Source organism: Tenrec ecaudatus, chromosome 14, assembly GCF_050624435.1.
Source record: "Tenrec ecaudatus isolate mTenEca1 chromosome 14, mTenEca1.hap1, whole genome shotgun sequence".
In the NCBI taxonomy this organism is placed as follows: domain Eukaryota; kingdom Metazoa; phylum Chordata; class Mammalia; order Afrosoricida; family Tenrecidae; genus Tenrec; species Tenrec ecaudatus.
Window position 1 is genome coordinate 89,800,985 of NC_134543.1, and position 21,859 is coordinate 89,822,843.

Genomic DNA, 21,859 nt, shown 5'->3' on the forward strand with positions numbered 1-21,859 from the left:
GGCTTCCCTGTTTCTGAGAAAACAACCCTATTTTAGCCAAAACAATAAGAAAAGCTACGCAATTGTTAAGGAATTACAGTCCCATTGTAAATGAATTTAGCCGGTATGTACTGTTTTACAGGCTCCACCTCTTTCCCTTCTCTTGATTAAGCAATTGCCATTAGAAGGGGATGTTAAGGGCTGACACTGCTGTCAGTGCGGATGGGAAAGGAGGGTTTGTTTGGAGACGGCACCATCAGGGAGGAAGTTCATGGAGGGTCCATACCAAGAGGATTTTAAGATGAAGGGATTTTGAAGCATAGATCAAATTCCTACTAGTTTCCTTGCTTGAAAGGGCAAAAAAAGAAGAAGGCAAAAAAAAAGGTGGGGGGAGGTAAGACTAAGTCCAGAGTTTGTTTACGGAAGCATTTATCCTTCAACCTTCCCCATGGATTTAAGCAGAACAACACAACACCTGGCATTTACCGCTGAAAAGCGGAGGCCACCAAAAGCCTCTGTGGGTACCGGCAAGATTAGAAATGCAAGCTGGAACCCAGGTGCCGCTGCAAATCAGCTCGTCCAGATCCAAGATGATCGAACCGGCTTTCTGCTCCCCAAGCGTGCGCTGATTTGAAAGCCAGGCTAATCTGACAGGCGACAATGGTAAAGGTCCGGGGTTGGATCACAGAGAAACTCATTAAACCCTAAAGCAGCTGCCTCCTGTCCCTTGAGCGGATCAGCAGGCTGTAACGGCAGGAGCCCTGGAAGCTGAGTCTGAAGAGAGCCGTTTATGCTGTCCGTGCTTGGTTGCTAGCACAGGACTTGTGCCGGCTCCTCCAATTAGCACCCTCTAGTCTCCAAAAGGAAGCCACCAATCTCAATAGCCTCATCAAACTCCCTCCATCCTGCCACCAACAGCCTGTCACCTAGACTCAGAACCAGGTCCCACGCGAGCGTTTCCACATGTCAGGATGGACAAGTATCATTCAATATTCTAAGAGGTGTTGAGACATCACCCCTACCCACGCCCCACCCCCGAGCCCGACTGTGCCAGCCTCTTTTGCGCACTAGTTACCTTTCAACATAGATGTTCTTTCCTGTCCCAAGGGAGTAGAGGCTGCACAGGATGTGGTAGCATGAAATCTGCACATCTCCCACTGAAACAAAGAAGAACCCTCATTACCTGCCAAGCATCAACCCCAGCCTCACCTCCTGGACACTGCGAGGCTCCCCAAAAGGAAGCAACCTCCCCAGCCCCACCCCGGCAGATAGACAGACACACACACACCCCACTCACCCACCTACCCACCCACCTACCTACCCGCCTACCTACCCACCTACCTACCCACCTACCTACCTACCTACCTACCTACCTACCTACCTACCTACCCACCTACCTACCCACCTACCTACCCTACCTACCTACCTACCTACCTACCCACCCACCCACCCACCCACCTACCTACCTACCTACCTACCTACCTACCTACCTACCTACCTACCTTTCTGGGAAAGCAAATACTGATCGCTCACGGCCATCGGGTCAATTCTGACTCACAGTGACAGGGTAGAACAGCCCCTGTGGTTTCCAAGGCTGTCAGTCTTTACGGGAGTAGCAAGCCTCATCTTTCTCCTGAGGAGCAGCTGGAGGTTTCAAACTGCAGACCTTAGGGTTAGCAGTCCAACATGTCATCCTCTACCCTGCGCTGGCTCCTTCATTTCCAAACCAAAATCCCCTTTTGGAGCTTCTGGTGGGGATCAAATGGCTTCCCAGGGAAGAGGGCAATTGGATGGATGGGTCCTTCCATAATGAGATTTTCTGTTTCTCCCCCTGCAACATTCCCTTCCATGGAAAGGGGGTGTGTGCAGAAAACCTGAAACTTGAATGAGTGGCTTACACCCTAGCAAGAGGAGGTAATACGTACAATGGCCTGGGTTTCTCTGGAGACAGAGCAGAATTCTTCATGCGTACTTTCTCCCGAGCTTTCTGCTGGGTGCTCGGCTAAAGGCAATGCGGATGCACTGTCGTTGCCCTGCGCTTCCTAAGGGAGGGCACGTTCTGCTTCAGAAGTCAAGCATTTCCAGAGGCAGGATCACTGCCTGTGTGTTACCATGGCTGGAATGCCGGGGAAGCCTCTGGCAGCATTCTAAGTTTTCAAGCAAGGACGCGCCTGGCTTCGAGGCCACATCAGCAGGGGTTGGGGTGCCTCCTCCTCGATGTGCCACGGAATCCCTGTTTTTCAGGCACTCGGGGATCGGGAGAACACAGCCTTGGCTCTCAGCAATTGGTCACAGTAAAGTCATGCATTAAAGCTTGACATGGGGCTAAAGCTAGTTGGTTGATATCTGGGTACAGTGGGAAGCTGGGGGTGGGGTGGGGTGGGGAGGGGTGTCCCTGGAGGGGGTGGTCATGCATAGTGGTAAATACAGATAAAAATAGAACTGACTTTAGGAAAATGTTAGTATCTGTCCTTTGCTTCTGGTATTCAGTGACTAAATTAGGGTTTTTTAATAGGAAAATTGGTGTCTGGAAAAATGCCAGGAGCAAACCTACACCTTCTGCTATATTACTCAAATGACCTTTTCAAATTAAGGAGGAGTACCACCACTGGGAAAGTAACTATCCAGGTGGGACGTTCTGGTCCAGCATACAGTGGGATAGATAAAGGATGATATACTCAGTTTTTTAAACCCACGGGGAAAATGTGAAATAATGATTTTTTGACTTTGCACTCCTGCGAAGCAGTCACATACTTTCCATCTGTGGCCACACACATACACATCCTCGACACAAAACAAAGTGACTCACGGAGCAAATCCACCCCAAACTGATGCTGAGCGACGTGCTCAAAGATGGACGTCAGGATGGGCAGCAGAGCCACCGTGGTGTAATTAATGTTCTGAGAAACGCCCTTAATCTGTGTTCTGGAGTGAGTAAACTTCCCGAGCTTCAGGTTTGCTGACGTCTTCTCCAGGTCTTCTGCAGCATGCTCAAAGAAGGCACGGAACCCCGCCTTCACCAGCTCGGCGCCTGACTTCATGACCGTCCTGTAAGCAAGCCATGTTCAAAGCCAGAGGCACAGTGCAATCGTGGGCCAACCCCCTTCTGGACACTGGTAACTTCCAGTGCAGCCTGGACACATGCTGACCCCCCTCCCATCACCTGACAACAGTATTGCGGAGGCATGGACAGAGTGGTTAGCTTCCAGAACAAAACCCCGGTCACCCAGCCCTATAAGGGGTTGTCAAGTGGACAGTGGGCTCAGGAATGACTGATAGAATTATTGCTCAGACCCTCAGGGGACAGAACGATTCAGAATGACATGGACACGATAAGGTTGCAGTTTGGCACATTCTTCTGAAATATGTAATTAAAGGAATGTGGAGGTGAACTTTCCTTGCAGCTCACCGTGAGATAAGCAACCTGTATCACGAATAGCTAAAACAAGGACTCATTTATGATGGCGAGCCTTTGGGAAAGAAAGCGGGAACATGGGAGGAAGTCAACTGAAGTGTAGAGCTCTTTCCCCCGGTAGGGATGTCCTGGTTCAGATGAGAGAGGGACAGAGGGCAGCTAACCTCTTCTAAAGCATTGGCATGTCTGATTAAAAACAGGGGCATGTGAATGACGATGAGCCAGAGGCATCTAAGACCTTCCATCAAAAACCATTCTATACTGAGAACGAGGAAGGAGAAAACGTTCTGAAATTGTTAGTGGTGATGATCGCACCCCTCTTCTTAATACAATTCAACTATTAAATTGTATGACATGTGAATCAATAAAACTACCAATAAAATGATTTTTAATATAAACCCCAATTTTTGAAAAACAAACAACTTAGCATCTGAACCATACTTTCCCCACATTTCTACATCTGTCACAAGATTATTTATGACTCTCTTGGGTCAGTGACCCAAGATTTTTATAGACACTATTATTTTCTGATGATCATTTGACCAACCAAGGCTATAAAAACAAGGAAATAGAGCCAACGAGGCTTGTTCCTAGTAGTAGCCACATGCTGTCTTTCCCGTGGTTGGGTTTCTCAGGAAAGGTCAAGTCCACTGGCCTGTATTTTGGTTGCCATTTTAATGGACTTCCACCCCAATTCGAAGTGTCGTGGTCCCCTGGGATGACCTGGTCTGATCCTACAAACTTTTCTGCTGTCTCACTATCTCCACACATCTCCAGTTTCTCCTGAAAACCTGAATATGCTCCTTAGTCATCCTTAACATTTCATTTTAAATCGAAAACAAACAAAATGAAACGATTGTAGTTCCTAGTGGAGCTGCACCTGGTTATACATCAGGTTTGCACCTCTTTTTTGCCCTGGGTCTTGGGATCGGTGTCTTTGCTTCCCTCCGTGGAAAAGGGCATTTCTTACAGAGCGTGTCAGAGAAAAGCGCCCCATCATTCCCTATCACGGCCTCTGCTTCATTGGCATCTTTATGGCTAAATTACCAGGATTTGTGCATTACAAATTTGTTTTTTCCTTCCCTCCTCGGCCACCTTCTTTCCCATGGGCCTGTCTCCCTTGATCTCTCTGAAATGGGATCTTTCCACATGTCCTTGCTTGGCCATTGAGAATCCCGAGTGACACAGTACGCCCCTCCTAGGATACTTATGGTCTCTCACCCATCAGGCAGCACTTCCTTTTTGGGTTGAGAATTAGATACAAAGTGGTACTTTGTCACCTCAGGTATTTCATCTTCTGAAAGATGAACTTCTCAGTCAGAGAAGACAAGAAGCGCGAAAAGTGATCAAAGAACGCGGGTCTGAGCGCTCACGACATGCGCTGACAGCAGCTCTCCGTCGTGTGAACCGAGAAACAGAAAGTGCTAACTTCCAGGGGAAGCTTCATCTTTTCGCTGGAAACCCTGCTCTTTGCAGCTCCCGCAGGGCAGCGCCACATCTTCTCTTCGGTGGAATAATAAGTGAGACGAAGGGGTCAGGCAGTCTTGACAAACTTTTGGAAGGGGGAAAAAAAAACTCAAACCTCCAAACTGGAAGAGCCTTACCTTGTGTCAAGTGTCTGGGCTAAGATGTGAAGGCAGCTCACCATGGTGGCCGAGTCACTCCCTAGAATGCAAAGCACCCCCGGTGACCACCCAAACTCTCCCACCTCCTGCTCACGATGCCCAAACCCCAGCCCAGTGTCGTTCACCGCCCCCCCCCCACACACACACAAAGTGCCGAGCCTGTGGGCAGGGGCCTGCCTTTCTCTCTGGCCTGTCACAGCCTCTGCTTGATGGTGGATTTAGCTACAGAGTTTATGACAGTCACTGGTGTGGAAAACCTGAGCTGTCAGAGGGGGAACGAGAGGTCATTTATCACACTTCAGACCAATTTTCTACGCCAAATGTTGGGTGTAACACCTCAGCTCCGACATTGGGGTTGCAAAGGCCAACGTTTAAGTTCAAGATGATTACTGGGAGGAGGGCAACTCTTAGCAATATTTATCACTTACCGAAGAGCGAAATCCTATGTCTAACAAGAGCAGCGAGTTTGCAGAAGAGGCTGAAGCAGAAAAGAAGGCAGGTTGGAAAGGTACAAGAGACTCAAGGGCTCATGGCCCCCTGCTCCCCAAGCATGCCCCTGTGAAAGGAAGGCCAGAGCCTGGCACCCCTGCAGGAGGGCACTGTGTCCCTCTCAGTGGCTCCTCTCAGCCCACACTCAGGAAACTGCCAGGGTCACGCTGTCTTATGAGAGAATCGGAACAGGGACTTTAAGCTTTTAAGAAGGCAAGCCTGATGGGGTCAGTCTTTTCCAGGGATCTGGCTGAAGGCTGTGTACTGAAGTGTTCCTGCGGATGGCATTTGGGAATCGATGAGGATCCTGCAGGGAGGTCTGATTTTTCCTTTTATTCACTGCGGCAATGCCTTGCAAACCGCTTTGTAGCCTCCATGGGAGTCTAGGGTTTGGGTGCGGGAGATGGGCCCACAGTTGGGATGGGAAGAATGCAAGGGATTTGAGCACCGAGAAGACCGTGTTAAACAGGCGATCACATCGCAGGGTTTTTTTTTCTTCCCCTCTTTTTTCCTGTCATCTCCTATTAGTCTATGAACCTGACTGGGCTGCTGGCCTAGCGGTGTCCTTGGAAACTAGGAGAGCCCATCTGGCAGGCTTTTGTGTGTTTTGACCCTTCATCTCCATGCTTCCGCCCATATTCTCTACCATGGAAACGACTTGTAGGTGCAGCTGTGCCTCGTGGTTTTACAGACACACTGGCGCTTCCCAGATGCAGCACTGTGTGCGGTGCCCCTCGCACGCCCGTGTCGGAGACCTCTGTCAGTGCCGTGCTTGGAACAGCGTGCTTCCTCTTCGTGTCTCCGTGTCACCTCTCGGCAATTCTCATGGCATTTCACACACTTTCCTAATCTATTACATACGTAACAGACTACAGCCTAAGTATAAATATGATGGTTATATGCACCAGGAAACCGAAAAAGAACCAGGTTTTACCAAGGTGGGAAAGCATATCTTAAGAGTCGGTGGAGATGGAAACCTGCACACCTTTAAGAGTTGTCAAGGAATTCTGGGCTCTTTGTCGGCTGACTACTGGAAAATCGCAGTCCCAGTGCCCTGTCAATAGTTGTTTGATTTTGTGCTGGAAGTGAGCTGGAATCAGAACTTGAGAGAACTCACAGTGAGCTAGCAGACAGGTGCAGTGAGCAAGACCACGGGGAAATTCCAGATAGACTGCTTCTTCCCCCAAGTCCCCTCCCTTTGTATTTCTTCTCTTTTTCTTAGACTCTAAGACTTAGGGGCATGTAGGTTATGGAAACTCATGGAGTTAGGGGGTGGAACGACCTGGATGCATCTGGATTCTGTGTCTCTGCCTAGAATTAGCTGGGCTGTATGTATTAGCTTGTTCATCTGAAACTAGACCGCCAAACAACCTTCTTCTGTATGATAGAATGAATGATGCCTGATCTTGGGCCAACTTCATGATCATTGGTGAGATATTAAGGCTTACTGTGCCAACCTGGTCAATAACCACGTGGGAGGAATTGAAAGGCTGGGAGTTAAGTGGTCCTTTAGCTCCGCTATCTAGTTCTCAGGCCTCTTGCTTTCTCATGGTAGAACCAGGGTGAAGCTGCCTTAGCCAGTTCCCTGCTTTGGCTGGCAAGGCTCACTTCCTGCAAGACATCTCTGAGGAGAAGCTGTGTGGACCTACCCCGATGCAGCCCTGGGTGCTGGTGCAGCCATGTGGAGACCCCTGCCAGTGCTGAGATGCTGACACATTCACTGACTCGGCTTTCCTCCGGCAGTCGGCATCATTGCATGTATTTTGTGAGATGGAGGAGGACTTTGTGGATTGGTGTCAGATTTATGGGCTAATGTTGGACTTGTGGGCTTGGGCAGCACTGGGTTTGGATGTTTTCTTGATGTGCACTTAATCTCTATATAAAACTCTCTGTTATACATATGAGTTTCTGTGGATTTGTTTCCCTAGTTTACCCAGACTGACATAATTGGTATGGTGTCCAGAATCAGAGGCAGGTGAGCTCCGCTATGTTGGGTGGAAAAATCTTCAAAGTGGACACATGCTCTGTATAAATGCGAAACTGCCTCTCAAACTAAAGCAGATGGCTGGGCTTTATTTCGTTCTGATCAGATCCGAAATGCTTTTTCAGATGCCCAAGGCCAGGGCTTAAAATGGCCATAGGACGCCTCTCGTTGAGCAGAGCCTAGGCTTTAAGGTGATGCATTGTCTTTAGCCCAGCATCCCCAAGTATCCTCGCCCAACTGGGCAGTTAAAGGTAGCCCTGGTGTGAGAGCCTGGGAAGCACCGGAGAACCACAGCAGACGCAGACGAGGGGAGGCCGGCGGGTGGGGGGGTGGGGAGGGCGGGGGGAGGCAGGGCAGGAGGCCTCTGGCAAAGGGGAAACAGTCAGGGCAAACAGGACTGCTGCTGTGGGAGAGCCCCAAACACGTGGTGGGTTGGAAAGCGATTTGCAAGGCTGATAGACTCTAGATGGTATTCCAGCCACGACAAATGGTGCCTGGCTGAACAAATGTTACATTTCCATGAATTAATAATCCAAGAAAAACAGATGAAGGAAGCAGACGCACCTGCCCTCTGCTGGGTTATCTGAATATCTGTTTGTTCTTCCTTTTGCTAGGTTCTTTCGAAATACATGATGTGTCCTGAATACATTTAACAACTCACCGATTACTGATTCTGTGTCTGCATCCTTATTCTACCTCCCTTCTTCGTAAGAGATAAAGTGATGATGGGATAGAAGACAGGGCACTCAAGGAGGTGAGAGGCCCAAGGATGGGCCTTGACTCTTGCCCTCCTCAGTGGGCGGGGGTGTGTGGAACTGCTAGGATCTCAGGGAGAGCACCTGCAATATGGAGATCCTCACGTACACACAGATATTAGAATGTAAAACATCGCAATGCTTCACAACAATCCCTACACCAATCAGGCTCGGTGCCTAGTCAGCCTGTTTAACTGATGTTGAGTCAATCCCAAGTTGCACCCCCCCCTGCCCCTAAGGGTGATCTTTAATGGCTGGGCCCTTACACAGGATTATGGACGCTGCTCATCCTCAATTCATGCTATGGGAAGAGCTGGTAGACCCCTCGCAATAGAACTTTCAGATTTCTTTTGATAGAGCTTATTCCTCGCTTCTCATCCATTAAAAATACAGAGACTACCTGAGCCTGAATGGACTCCAACTCATGAAGTACCCCTCTCCTTGCCTCTGGTGAGGTACCTACATGTTAGACCTAGTGGAGCGAGTGAGCCAGACCCTGACTCTTAATTCACTTAAAAAAAAAATTCCACTTAGGAATTTAAATTTCATTGCTCTGGATTTCAAGTCTCTGATCAGCCATTTGAACAATGATGTTAGATTTGACTCTTTTTTAAACTTGGAGCGCCAGGTAAGCAGGTAAGCACGGGGCCACAAGAAGCAGCGCGAAGCTGTTTCGTTCCACTGTGTGCGTTCTCTCCACCCAGCTTCCCGGTTTTCTTTCCTTTTTCTGGACTTTCAGGATTTCCCTTGTCAATGCTCCCAAACAGTGCCAACTTCTCTTAGTGGCCAAAGCAACACACAGATCAATATAAATATAATTTCTTTCACAACCAGGCCAATAACCCAAACCTCGCGATCATCAGCATGCTCCCTAAGACTCACCATGTGGTCTGTGGACGCTGGGTGCCTGAAAGAAAGCCCTTTAGCACCGTGACCTTTCCTTCATTTTGAGGACTCACCTGGCCACCATTTCCTTCTCCTTGTGAGATGCATACCCGCTGCTGCTGAGGGGCTTCAGAGGGGATGACAGGAAGTACAGGCGGTGGTTGGTGAAGTACTGGTCAACCAGAGGGAGGAGAACCTGGAAAACCACCGTGAATGAACTTCTAGGAAGCTGTCCAAATCCCTCCCTTAGGCTCCTCTTACACAGTTCATTCTTAGATCGGATCTATAGGCCCCACCCCCACCCCGCCCCTGCCCCTGAAGGGGACGAGTAACAGAAATGTGGGTGAAGGGAGACAATGGACAGTGTAAGATACGAAATAATAACAATATATAATTAATCAAGGATCCACGACTGTGGGAGGGTGGGGAGGGAAGAGAAGAAAGAGGAGCTTATACCAAGGGTTCAAGTAGAAAATGTTTTGGAAATGATGATGGCAACATATGCACAAATATGCTTGATACAATTGATGTATGGAATGTTATAAGAGCTGTCAGAGCCCCATAATAAAATGACTTTAAAAAAAAGTTCATTCTCAGTGGTGAGAGAACAGCCTCTGATACTGTTCCTGGCTCTTCAAGAAAGCCACGCCCCACGTGACCAGTTTTCCCCATCTTTTCTTTTTTCTGGCCCCGTGGGGACATGTGGAAGGGGAGGGTTCAGAGCCCCAAGAAGTGTGCGTGCAGCCCTGAAATCAGCGCCTGCTGGCAAGTCCGATGTGGCACCTGACCTTGGGCCTCCAGCGGGCACACCTGAGACATGGCCCTAGTGCCACCAGCCGTAAGCATGTGGCCTCTGCTTCTCAGGGTACGTGGAAAGATGGCCACAGGCCTGACACATCCTTCTGCTCTCTGAGTAAGGCTGTGAGGGTGGAGACAGCTCACTGGTACCCAAACATATCCCTCCCCTTTCTTCCTTTCAGCAACTGAAATCTGCACATGTTAGTTAAACACAGACCCGGTTGACTAGAAAATGAGCTACCCAGTTTCCCTTGCAGCTAAGAAATACCAAGCCAGTTGCTGGCAATAGTTACTCATGGTGGCTCTGGTGTGTCGGAGTGAAACCGCAGACCACGAGGTTTTCAGGACTAGAGCCTTTCAGAAGCAGACCAGCAGGCCTTCTGCATGGCAGGGAGCAGAGCAAACCTCCTCCTGCCCATGGCCACCCCCTTGGGACTGTGGCTTGAGTGAGAGACAGAGCTCTGTCTCTTGGGATCTCTTGGGCAAGGACAAGAGTCTAAGTGTGGAGGCACCCCGTTTTTGGAAGACGGTGGCCTACTGCAGGAGCCCCAGCTCCATCTTTGGTCTTGGCGCCAGTTCACACTCCATCTAAAGTTCTCCGAGTTACTTCCCGAATGCTTCCTGACCTGCAGCTAAGAAAGCCTTTTCTTTGTGATCAGGCACAGATGTGGGCAATAGGGACCTTGAAGGGCACCCCAGCACACCACCTGCATCAGAAATTTCCTGTGTGAGCAGGTGTCAGGGCATGTGTGCCTAAGGGCTATCTTAACATTATGTGACTGAGAAAGACATCTTGTCACGTCCTCACAACTACCCGGGAGCCCTCTCAAGAGTACACGCTTTTGCAAGTAGGTGCGGTAACCCATCCCTGAAACTGACAGACCAGTCCCATCTCCAGCTTCCCGTTGAGATGTCCTGTCTCTCACTTCCCCGTCTCTTCTCCATTCGCCAGACTGGAAACAGAAGCTCCCGACTTAACCCTACAAAGGAGTGTGCGTGGCTGCGCTCAGATCGCTTGGCTTCGCTTCTCGCGTTGCACAAAGCTCCCCGGCTCGAACTGAAGTCAGCCTTCACAAACCGCTCTATGCTGACTCAACTCTAAATTGAGATGGGATTCTCCTCATTAGATTTATTTTTCCTCCTTTGCTGGGGGAGGTTACCTTGCCCCCCACAGACTGTGAAAAGACAGGAAGCGTAGTGAATCACTCACTTTGGCAAAGAATTTGATCTCCTGGTCGTGAGGGGACCTTTCCGTTTTCCCGCTGCTGACAATGGCTTCTACAAAGACATGGGTAGCACGAAGCGGGTTAGAGCTAAAAAGCAGTCACAGCAGATTAGAAAACATTCAAAACCAACCAACCAACCAACCAACCAACCAACCAACCAACCAACCAACCAGCCAGCCAACCAGCCAACCAGCCAACCAGCCAACCAACCAACCAGCCAGCCAGCCAGCCAGCCAGCCAGCCAGCCAGCCAGCCAGCCAGCCAGCCAGCCAGCCAGCCAGCCAGCCAACCAACCAACCAACCAACCAACCAACCAATCAACCAACCAGCCAGCCAGCCAGCCAGCCAACCAAGCAACCAACCAACCAAGCAACCAACCAAGCAACCAGACAAACCAAACCCTGGACATGAAAGGCTATCTGACTGGCCAACTAGCAGGTGTTGCAAAGTACTCCACCACTTTGCTGGTTAGTTCGTTCTTGTGTCAGTTCTCCGAGCTGTTTCTGTTTTATTAATGAGGAAGACACTGCAGAGAGGTGCACTCATCTGCCCACCCCCACAAAGCAAAACAACGAGAAGGTTAATACAGGACCAGCCGCTTGGAAAGTGACAAAAGGCTCAAATGCAGTAGGGAAGATGATTAATGGGACTTCTTACTCGGGGGAGGGCTGGGGGTGGGGTGGCACTCACAGTCATGGTCCCCGCCCATCCACAGTTGGATGTCTAAAGGAATCATGAACAGCTACACCATGAAATGGTTACTTAAGTCACAAAGGAAGATCCGCCTATAGACTGGCCTGTCACATTGATACTTACCTAAGTGGGCAATAAACTCTTGAGCGGAATCAACATATTTCAGGATTTTCTTCAAAAATTTGTAGGCGAACCTCTTTTCCATGGATGAAGCATCCAGCTCCATATCCTTCACACCCCTGGGTTGGAAGCAGGTAAAGTCCAAGAAGTAACAGAGATGACTGGGACTTTGGTGCATTATCAACCCCCCCTGTTCCCCCCGCCCCGTGTCCACTTTCTCTGTCAAACGTTAATGCAGTGGTTCTCAATCACTTCCTAATGTCGCCACCCTCTACTACAGTTCCTCATGTGGTGACCCCCAACCATAAAATTATTTTCATTGCTACTTCATTACTGTAATTTTGCTACTGTTATGGATTAGGTGATCCCTGTGGAACGGTCGTTTGACCCACAGCTTGAAAACCACTACATTAGTGGCTAGTCTGGCTTAGTGAGATGATCCATCATTTGCCTGATTTTCTTCTTGGAATCTGCCACGATGGGAACAGGCCATACCTGGATGACAGTAATTCCTAGGTAAAAATTTCAGACAGCTATTGACCCGTCATTCAACAAACACCGAGCCAGGGACTAAGCTCACCCTTGTGGGACATACATGCTAGCTGTGAGCAGGCACCCCCCTCCATAACAAGTATGAAGTTACACGGCGCATGAGCAGTTGACAATGTTGAAGAAGAAGGGAAAGTAGGGCGGAGGGAAGGGTCTGGGAGTGTTGGGGGCAGGGGCAAGCACACCGCATTGTTCCCTCCGGTCCCACTGGGAGGATAATGTTGGGAGGAAACCATCAAGGAATTGGGGAGTGGGCAGAGCCATCTGGACATCTGGGCAAGTGCTTTTCTGGCCTAGCGCTCAGGTGGAACCAAGGTTCTGCAGCAGGAGTAGGTCTGCCGAGCTGAAGAAACATAACAGAGAGGCCAATGGGGATGAAGTGGAGGTGAGCAGGCAGTCAGAAAGGCAGAGGGTGGTCCATAGAACAAATAACGTAGGGCCCCCGGGACCATTCTTCATATTTTGCTTTTGTTTTGAGTGAGATGGTGAGCTATTGGAAGTGTTGAGGATGAGAGTGAAGGATGACTTTCAGTATGGTGGTCTTGCTGTGGCTGCTAAGTTTAAAACAGATGTTGAGGGACCAGGCTAGCAACAGGGGGCTCAGGTAGCAGGATGGTTCAGCAGTGAGGTTCTGGGTAGGACCGGCAGGGATTTCTGAAGGGTTAGCTGTGGGTTGTAAGACAAAGAAGAAGGAGCTTTGCCGCCGAGTGGCGGGGAAGCGGAGGGGGGAGCAGACCTGAGGTGGGCCAGGGAAAACGAGGTGTTCTTTTTGATGGTAGGTACCTGAGTCTTCACCCGTATAGGAAAGTGCCTGCTACAGGATGGGGTACTTGTATTGGCCAAATTCAACTATCTCTCTCTTCTTATCCCCCCACACCTTTCCTAGTTAGAGTGAGGTGGAATTTACCATTTCTGGGAATAAGTTTTTTATTTTACCTTTTGCTATTCGGTAGCAAAAATGTTATGGGAACCCGAGAGCAGAAACAATGGCTGGATCAGCAGACATTTCCTTCAGGGAGAAGGGGCCAACTCAGACTAGGATTGCAAGCTCACTCTTCCTTTTACCTCAGCAACCACGAGCCCATGAGGACAGCCCTCCCTCCTCTGACCTGACCAGAGAGAAAGCAGGTCTTGTCTGTAAGCCTCAGCTAGCCAAGACCTCCTGCTTCTTAAAAGCATTCATTGAAGTTATGGGTTCCCAAGTTTGCTTAGTCTACAATCCCCTTTTCTGGGAAAAAAAGAAAAAAATAAAGAAATTACTGTGTCCTCTCTGGCAATTAAAGTGTAGGCAACTGCAGGGAAACACTGATCTAGAGCAGTGGTTCTCAACCTTCCTAAAGCCATGACCCTTTCATACAGTTCCTCATGTTGTGGTGACCCTCTCCCCCATAAAATTATTTTGTGCTACTTCATAACTGTAATGTTGCTACTGTTATGAATTGGGCGACCCCTATGAAAGGGTTGCTCGACCCCCAAAGGGGTCACGACCCACAGGCTGAGAACTGCTATTCTAGGTAATTCTGGCATTTGTGAGTTTGAGACAAGTCCTAGGGCACCATGTGTAAGTATGCATGAACTGCCTACGAGCTACCAGGCACTGTCCTAGGAGGTCAGAACTCATTAACCAGTAAGGCAGACAGGAAATGCCTGCCTTCACAGTTTACAATTGAGCAGGGGGGTGTAGGCCTTAGGGTTCAGGCAGAAATATAATATTTTGAAAATGATGTTGGCAACATATGTACAAGTTTGCTTGATATAATTAATTCATGGATTGGTATAATATCTGGAAGAGCCTCCAATAAAATGATTTAAAAAAAGACAATGGTGTCGTTCGTTGAAGACTGGTTACTTTTGACTTGTGTGGGTCCCTGTGTACAGGGTAGAACTGCTTCATAGTGTTTTCAAGGCTGTAACCCTTTGGAGGAAGATTGCCAGGCCAGTGTTCCGATGCACCTCTGGGTGGGGTGTAAACAGTCAATCTTTCAGCTGGTAGTGGAGTGCTTAACCATCTGTGCCACCCAGGGATTACAAATAAATATAATACACAGCTAAATCACACCATCTTATTAATACATGCCTGGCATTTTGCTAAACATTTCACACATGGTTTATCTTTCAATGTTCACAATAACCTGCTGAGATGCATGGTACTGTCCAGGATATACTCATAGGGAAACTGAGGCTTAAATGACTACAACTCAGTCAGTTACCAGCAGAGCAGGTTTCCAGTTTAGGTTGTCTGCCTTCAAAGTCAGAATCCTGGGAGAAAGAGAATGGCCAGGAGAGGGAAGGACAGGGGTGCATCCCTGCACAAGAATCTGCCATTTAGTATCCTGGACCCCATCCGTGCACATGTCTGCACTGGGCTAAGGGATTATAAGCCTCTTGGGGCCAGGGCCATATTCTGTGTGCTTCCCTGTCAGCTGCATTTAGGGTCACTCCTGGTATAGACGATGAACCAAAGTCCACCGAATGTACCTTCACAAAAACCAGGTGAACTGATACTTAGTGATCAACATACTTAATGAATCCACAAATAAGTCGTGGTCTCCTAGGGCTTTGTATTTACATATGCCAGCATTCTCTGGATCAGCGTTTGAGGGAAGAATGGATTAATGAAAGTACTCCACAAACAACATTCCTCTAGTTCTTTAATGCTTCCGCCCACCCACTATCATGGCCCCAGTTCTACCTTACAAACCTGGGTACACTTGAACATGTACACGGGTACAGATGAGAGCTCTCAACACATAGAATCTAGGACAGATAAACCCCTGAGGAACAGTAATGGGAATAGTGATACCATGAGAGTAAGGGGAAGGTGGGGAGGGGCAAGGGGGAGAAAGGGGGAACCGATCACAAGGATCAATGTATACCCCACCCCCACTCTAGGGGGACGAACAACAGAAACGTGAGCGAAGGGAGACAGCGGATGGTGTAAGAGATGAAAACAATAATCATTTATCATTTATCGAGGGGTCATGAGGGTGGGAGAAAGGGGAGGGAGGGCAAAAAGAGCTGATACCAAGGACTCGAGTAGAAAGAAAACGCTTGGAAAATGATGATGGAAACATAGGTACAAATGTGCTTGGTACAATGGGTGTGTGGATTGTTACATGAGCTGAAAGAGCCCCCGATGAAACGATGTATTAAAAAGGAGCGAGCATTCCACAGGAGCTAGTTCCGCTCGCTCACAGGCTGCCTAGGGCAGGTGCGCTTACCCCACGTAACTTAACAAAGCGTCCCACACAACCGTGAAACCAGAGCCTGCAGAGACGGGTCCACGCTAGGAAAATGAGGCCGCGTGCTTTGAGAAGACTGGAGGAGGCTAGTTGCCAGATAGTTTTGAATTAGGTGTGGGTGAGAGAACAGCACCACGATCGGGAAGGAGATTTAACAAAAAACAACGTAGAAGGAAACAACCACCATAAAACACAACTGCGCCGTCTCCCACGCGCCTCACAGATTCTCCCTGCTCTTTGCAGAGGTCAGATTCCAAGGCTTCGAGGATGCCCTTCGAGTGGCCTTTATAAAGGCCAGCCCGAGACCACACCCAGAGAAAAGGCAGGGGGAAGGAATCGCCATTCATGTGTTTTAGGTCACAATGCCGCATTTGAGGTCCGCACGCCAAGCTTGTCGTGCCGAAGCCAGTGGAAAACACAAACGGATGTGGGTTACTCCTGGGGCCCAGCTGGTCATGCCGTTCGACAACGGTTCGAAGCCACCACTCCTCCGGAGAAAGCTGCGGCTTTCGACTCCTGTGGAATTACAGTCGCAGACGCCTACCTGGTGGCTGTGAGTTCCTGAGTCCTGCCAATTACCGAGGCCAAGGCTTCATGCTCCCACGTGAGGGTTTCCTCACTGCTCAGACTTCCCCTCACTCGGCCTGGTTGCAGGTGTTTGATGAACCCCATGGAGGAGGGACCACACCCCCACATATCCCCTGCCCCTGCTCCTCCAACACTGTGTGGGAGATGACTTACCTGGACACCACAATGCCATTCACCTGGAGGAATTTAAACAGGTCCTGTGCCTTCTCTCGGTCCCTGGACTTTTCCTTGGCAGTCAAGGTGTCATATGGCACCAACAGGGGGTGACTACCGCCGCCTGAGTTCAGGGTGGTGAGAGAGAAAGAGGTGGCAACACAGTGGGCGCTTCCTTTGCCCTTCTGGGAAGGCTTACCTGTCCCCAGTGGGGTGACCGGGACCAGGCTCACCTTTGCTCTCCAGTTCCAGCTTCTTCTTCTTGGCCCAGATATTGTGATAGTTCTCAGCCACGACCTCTACCATTCCCTGTGCCAGAGTGGGAGAGAAGGCAGACAAGACCAATGGGCTTTTACCGGCCATGCTAGTTCAGGCAGCCTTGGGGACAGGGCACTGCCACATGCTAATAGCAGTTGCTAAGTGTCTCCTGCCAGTCATTAGCTGTGCTTATGCACCTTATTCATTTTCTACCTTCCCATATACACAGAAAACCATTGGGAATTCTGTCCTGCCCCGATAAGGGATTATCCTGCCAGCCCCATGCATTTGGGAGAGACGCGCTCTTTCATTTTAGACTGTGTCGGCCAGGGCTTTGGTCTGTCACGGCAGTTCAGAATCCGGAGACTGGAAAGAGACAGGGATCAGTCGGTCACTGATCCCCCTTCTCTTAACTCGAAGCAGGGAGGGAGGAGTAGGAGGTCAAGTGGCTACAGAGAAGAGCAATCCAGAGCCCACCTGGAAGCTTCTAGCTTAACAGGCTAAGAATAATCCCATGAGGTGGTGGGGATTTCTGGGGAAAAAATTATGATCAGGCTCATCAAACAGGGAGACCTGCAGTGAGGAGGACACCGTGGGAAGAAATGTTTGCCAGAGCCCAACGATGTGGGGTCTGTTGGCTTCCAAGAGAGGCCATTGCCCCTGGCAGGGGCAGGTGATGGCCATCGATAGGGGCAGCGTGGGAAAGGCAGGAGGCAGCTGGCTGGTGTTAGTTGCAGTTGCCCCTGTGGACTTGGCCCACACACGTTCTGGTGAAGTCAGGCATCATGGGATCAGGCTCTTGTGACCTCTAGGGCTCCCACAGGCAGCTTGGCAGGCCTTTCTTCCTGCTGTCAGCCTGGAAGCTCCGCTGAAACCCGTCCAGCATCGTAGCGACAGATTTGCTTTCACTGACAGTGGAGGCTGTGCCTGAGGTGCACGTCCTTGGAACCCAATCCAGGCCTCTCCTGAGGAAGGAGGGTGGGGGGAAACTCCACCTCTGAACCACCTACAGAGGCAGCTTAGCTCTGCAACCGTGGCTGGCCGCACCAGCATGGGAGAACTTAGCAAAGGCACTGTGGGATGTGTAGGCCATTTTCATGGCTCACGGGGCTTCCAGAGACCAAGCCAAGGCCTCCACCCAAGGGTTAAGTTTTAGGTTTTCTCCTGGTCCTATTATTAATCTTTTTTTGGGGATTTCCATACAGTTCTCTCAGGGGCCCTGCTGGTAGAGTGGGCTATGCCATCGAGCTGCTCACTGCATAGTCAGTTGTTCGAACCCACTAGTTACTTGGTGGGAGAAAGAGGAGGCTGTCTGCTTCTCCCGTGGAATCTCGAAAACGCCCAGGGGGCAGTTCTAGCCCGTCCACTAGGGTCACCATGGGTCTGCATTGACTCGATGGCAGCGAGTGAGACCGTGGGTTTCTGCTCTTCCTTTAATCCTGTCACCACCTGTTGTGACCTCCAGGGAGAAAGGATGAAGCCCCGCCCCTTTGGAGGATGGGCAGAATTGGCTGAGGTTTCCCCTGTGACATGTACACGCTGTGGCCCCTTTTCGGATTTGGTATTTCATCAGCCATCTTTTCCACCCTGTCATTTTCTTCTCCGCCTTTCCCTTCTAGCCCTTAGGAGAGCAATGTGCTCTGTGCTTAAAGGTTTTGAGCAAGCCGATGGGCCGTTTGGAAGGACACGCTGAGATGTGGACACTGACCTGGAGTTCCCTGGAGAGCACGACATTCGAGAGGTCAAGGGGAGCAGGGCTGTAGCTGTTGCCCTAGGGAAACAAAGGCAGAGTCACTGGGCTAGCCCTCAGTTTCCTTACTCTCATCTCAGCACCCCCGTCGTCAGCTGTCAAAGATGTGTGCTGTCCCCAAAGGGCTCCCAGGGCTCCACTCAGCCGGCCCTGGTCTGTGATGCCCCACGGTTGCCTCCCAAACGCTCACGGGTTCTACTGGCTCCGAGCCTCTGGGCGCGACTGCTGTCTGTACCTGGCTGGCCTGGGACATGCTTCGAAGTTTCTCGTTTTCTCGCTGTTGAACTAAGGCTTCTCCCTCTTTGGTCCTCTCCACGGTCCAGCCCACAGCCAGCATGGTTTTGAGGGACTCCCGGGCAGGCCAGCGATAAATTTCCTTTTCCTGGAAGGAAAGTCGAGCAGAGGAGCGTTTGCAGGCAGACGATACCCCAGCCTTCTGCCTTTCCGGACTTTTCAGCAGAAGCTGCCCAAGCTTCCTTCCACTTCCCTTTTCTCAGTTATCCTCGTCAATCCCTCACCTATCACTTATCACTGTCTTTCTGGAGTTTTGGAGTGTAACATCTCCAGACTTAATGGCGTTAACCACTTGTCAAAGAAAAAGAGAAGCAAGAACGGGAGGGGGGCCATTGTTTACCTGTCTTAACACCTCAAAATAAGAGCCCTACCTTAACACCTCAAAATAAGAGCCCACATTTCCTTGAGAAATCTCCTTTCAACTCCCTTGACCTCCCATGTCTTTGGACATCATTTTCCAGCTACCCCCCCCCCCAGCAATATTGCTCTTTCTCCCTTTCCTTTCCGCAAACACCTTCCTGGTTCAGTTGCAGGCTAAGTGAAAACCCACTGGGCTGAACAAAGACTCCTGTCTCCAATGGGCTTTCAGAACCAAGGGACACAACAGGAGGTTGGCTCTGGGAAACGGTGTCCACTGGGAAGCCCCGGAGTAGTTGACTGAGTCCTGCAAAGTCTTTAAGAAACCTGAGAGGGAGGATTGCTGACCTCCTCTCACTGGTTTTGGCTCATTTCCCCGGGAAGGAAAACCACAGAGACCCTGCCCTTACCTTCTCTGTTAAGGTCTTGAAAGGTCTTATCAGTGGGTGCGTCTTCACGTTTTCATCCAAGGAAATTCCATATTTCCATCCACTCTGACTCTGTAGACACATTTGCAGGCTGAATATCTTTTGTACTCAAAGAGCCCCACCCTATGCCAATCCCTGGTTCTTATTTACAGAGAGGAATGGATTAACAGATAGTGACAGTGCTCAGAAATGTCCTTTGAAGACTTCTAATGGTTCCTTTGTAGCTGCCAGGCCCACGCCTGCCTGAGTCTTGAACTCTGCGCCTTCATTCCCTCTGGCTTCAGTAGCTGTCCTTTTCACTTACTCACTTGGGTTTCAGGCCCACTCTTGCCAGAGGTTTCACAAATGGTTTGAGACTACCCAGAGCACAGTACTTCTCAGGTTAGTGGGTCATGTTCACGAACCAGAGCAGGGCCCAAGGCTGAAAGCTAATAGGGAGTGGCCCCATGCCTACTGTCTGGACGAGGCTGGTTTGGTTTAGATGGTGAGTTCCCAAAATGACTTGGCCCTAATTTGACACCCACTTTTCAGACTACATATGCATATAATTATATATATTTACTCAGCACCTCCCTGGCCATGAAAAACTTTTGTGTTGTAATCATCCAGGATAAAGCATAGATTTTGTAGTAAGCCCCCACCCCACCCCACCTTTCTGCCAGAGGGGGATATCATATCAGCCACTTTGGGAAATGATGCTTTAGACCTGTGCCCACCATCTCTGAGCAGAACAACCTGTGCTTCCTAAAGTCATGGAAGTCCCAGAAGTTCAGATGTTCTTCAACATCGATGGCATGCCTATGCCAGTATGGGAAATAGACTCTGTTCCAGGCACTGTGGGTATAGAATGAAGACGAACTCCCTCTCTAAGAACTTCCCAGCTCAAAGAGTGGGGGCAGCTCCTTCTCAATCTCTGCCTCTGCCTCCTTGTCAGATGGATGTGCTTCTAACGTTCTTGTCTCTTCTCAAGAGTCACATTTGCTTGGTGTGATAAGGTAGGTTTATTTTGCCAAGCTGGCTAATAAGAACATGTAGGATTAATAAGTTCCCAGTTTGATTGGCGGGCAAAGGGATAAATGGCTTGGCAAGCCCTGCCTCTCTCTCTTGCTCTGTGGTGATGGGAGCAGCGTGCAGCTGCTAGTTCTCTGCCTCAACTCATGAGCTACACTACCTGTGGGACTGCCAACCCATGGATTGTGTAACTAGAGTATGAGGTTCCTTTGAGACTTGCTTTGCCATGCTGCTAGTGTGTACACCTGCTTGAGCTTGGGACTGTTAGATCCTTTTGTCTTGCGGACTGTTGGTGATCCGACCTGCTGTTTGCTGCCTGTGGCCAGACTGCCTGCATTGCCCTGAGGAAGATTCAGCTGTCTGCTTCCTTGACCTTGAACCCAGAAGCCCTTGTGAGTTGAAGGACTTCCAGAATATTAACTGTTCTACAGAAGAGAGTTGAACTGAGCCCTGTGTCCTGCTGTGTGGACTAATTAGCTGTTATTTCCTTCATGCTCTATCTATCTATCTATCTATCTATCTATCTATCTATCTATCTATCTATCAATCAAAATCATAAGGGCCCTGGTTTTGTTTCTATAGAAATCCTGTATAACACATTAAGGCTCCCTGGCTAATCTAATCTGGGCCTATGGTTTCAGCTTCCATCGGCAAGTGGATGGCTCTCAGTGTTCTCAGCCCAGATCTCTCCCATTTCCCAATCTTCGTCAGCTCTGTTAGGAGAATGTTTTTCAATATCCACAAAGTGGAAAGCAGGCCTTTCTGCTTGAGGATTTCTTCTCCTCTCACAGTCCATGTTGTGGTGAGCGGCCCTAGTTCACAGCTACTTTCAGAGGCACAAACAAGGGAGTCTTCCTCGACAGCACTCCTTCTCAGCGGCCATCTAAGCTCCCAGCCCTACTCATGTTCTTGACTCTCTCTTGCTTCCCTCAGAGTCTTCTAGCTCAGCCGCCACCAGATGTCACCTAGATTATTGCAACAGCTTCCTAGTTGGTCAGCCTGCCTGCAGGGAGGCCAGGTTTAGCTAGGGACCCCGTGTTTTATCTACTCTCTTAGATGCTGTTTACAAGATCACCCAGATCTGGAGGCTCAACTGCTTTAAAAACTTCCAGATTCCTAGTTATTGTCACAGTAAACTACAAATTCCTTCACTGGCCAGCCTCTGAAACTATAGAAGAGTTCATGCTTACCTCCCTGGACACGTCTGGCTCTTCTGCCCTCCCTGATTCTATAACGCAGCTATCATGAATTCTGGCTGCC

General features: G+C 49.6%; 1 protein-coding gene across 1 annotated transcript in view; it reads right to left on the reverse strand.

The window, feature by feature from the left end:
• RYR3 (ryanodine receptor 3) overlaps positions 1–21,859 on the reverse strand; it is a 418,103-nt gene that overhangs the window by 83,707 nt on the left and 312,537 nt on the right. The window contains exons 53-64 of the mRNA XM_075532282.1: positions 19,571–19,660; positions 18,745–18,891; positions 18,468–18,530; positions 16,735–16,810; positions 16,502–16,625; positions 11,973–12,088; positions 11,141–11,208; positions 9,207–9,328; positions 5,448–5,497; positions 4,999–5,059; positions 2,789–3,027; positions 1,055–1,136 (exon numbers count right to left, since the gene is read on the reverse strand). Of these exons, the coding sequence (XP_075388397.1) occupies positions 1,055–1,136; positions 2,789–3,027; positions 4,999–5,059; positions 5,448–5,497; positions 9,207–9,328; positions 11,141–11,208; positions 11,973–12,088; positions 16,502–16,625; positions 16,735–16,810; positions 18,468–18,530; positions 18,745–18,891; positions 19,571–19,660 (1,238 nt within the window). The remainder of the gene's footprint in view (positions 1–1,054; positions 1,137–2,788; positions 3,028–4,998; positions 5,060–5,447; positions 5,498–9,206; positions 9,329–11,140; positions 11,209–11,972; positions 12,089–16,501; positions 16,626–16,734; positions 16,811–18,467; positions 18,531–18,744; positions 18,892–19,570; positions 19,661–21,859) is intronic.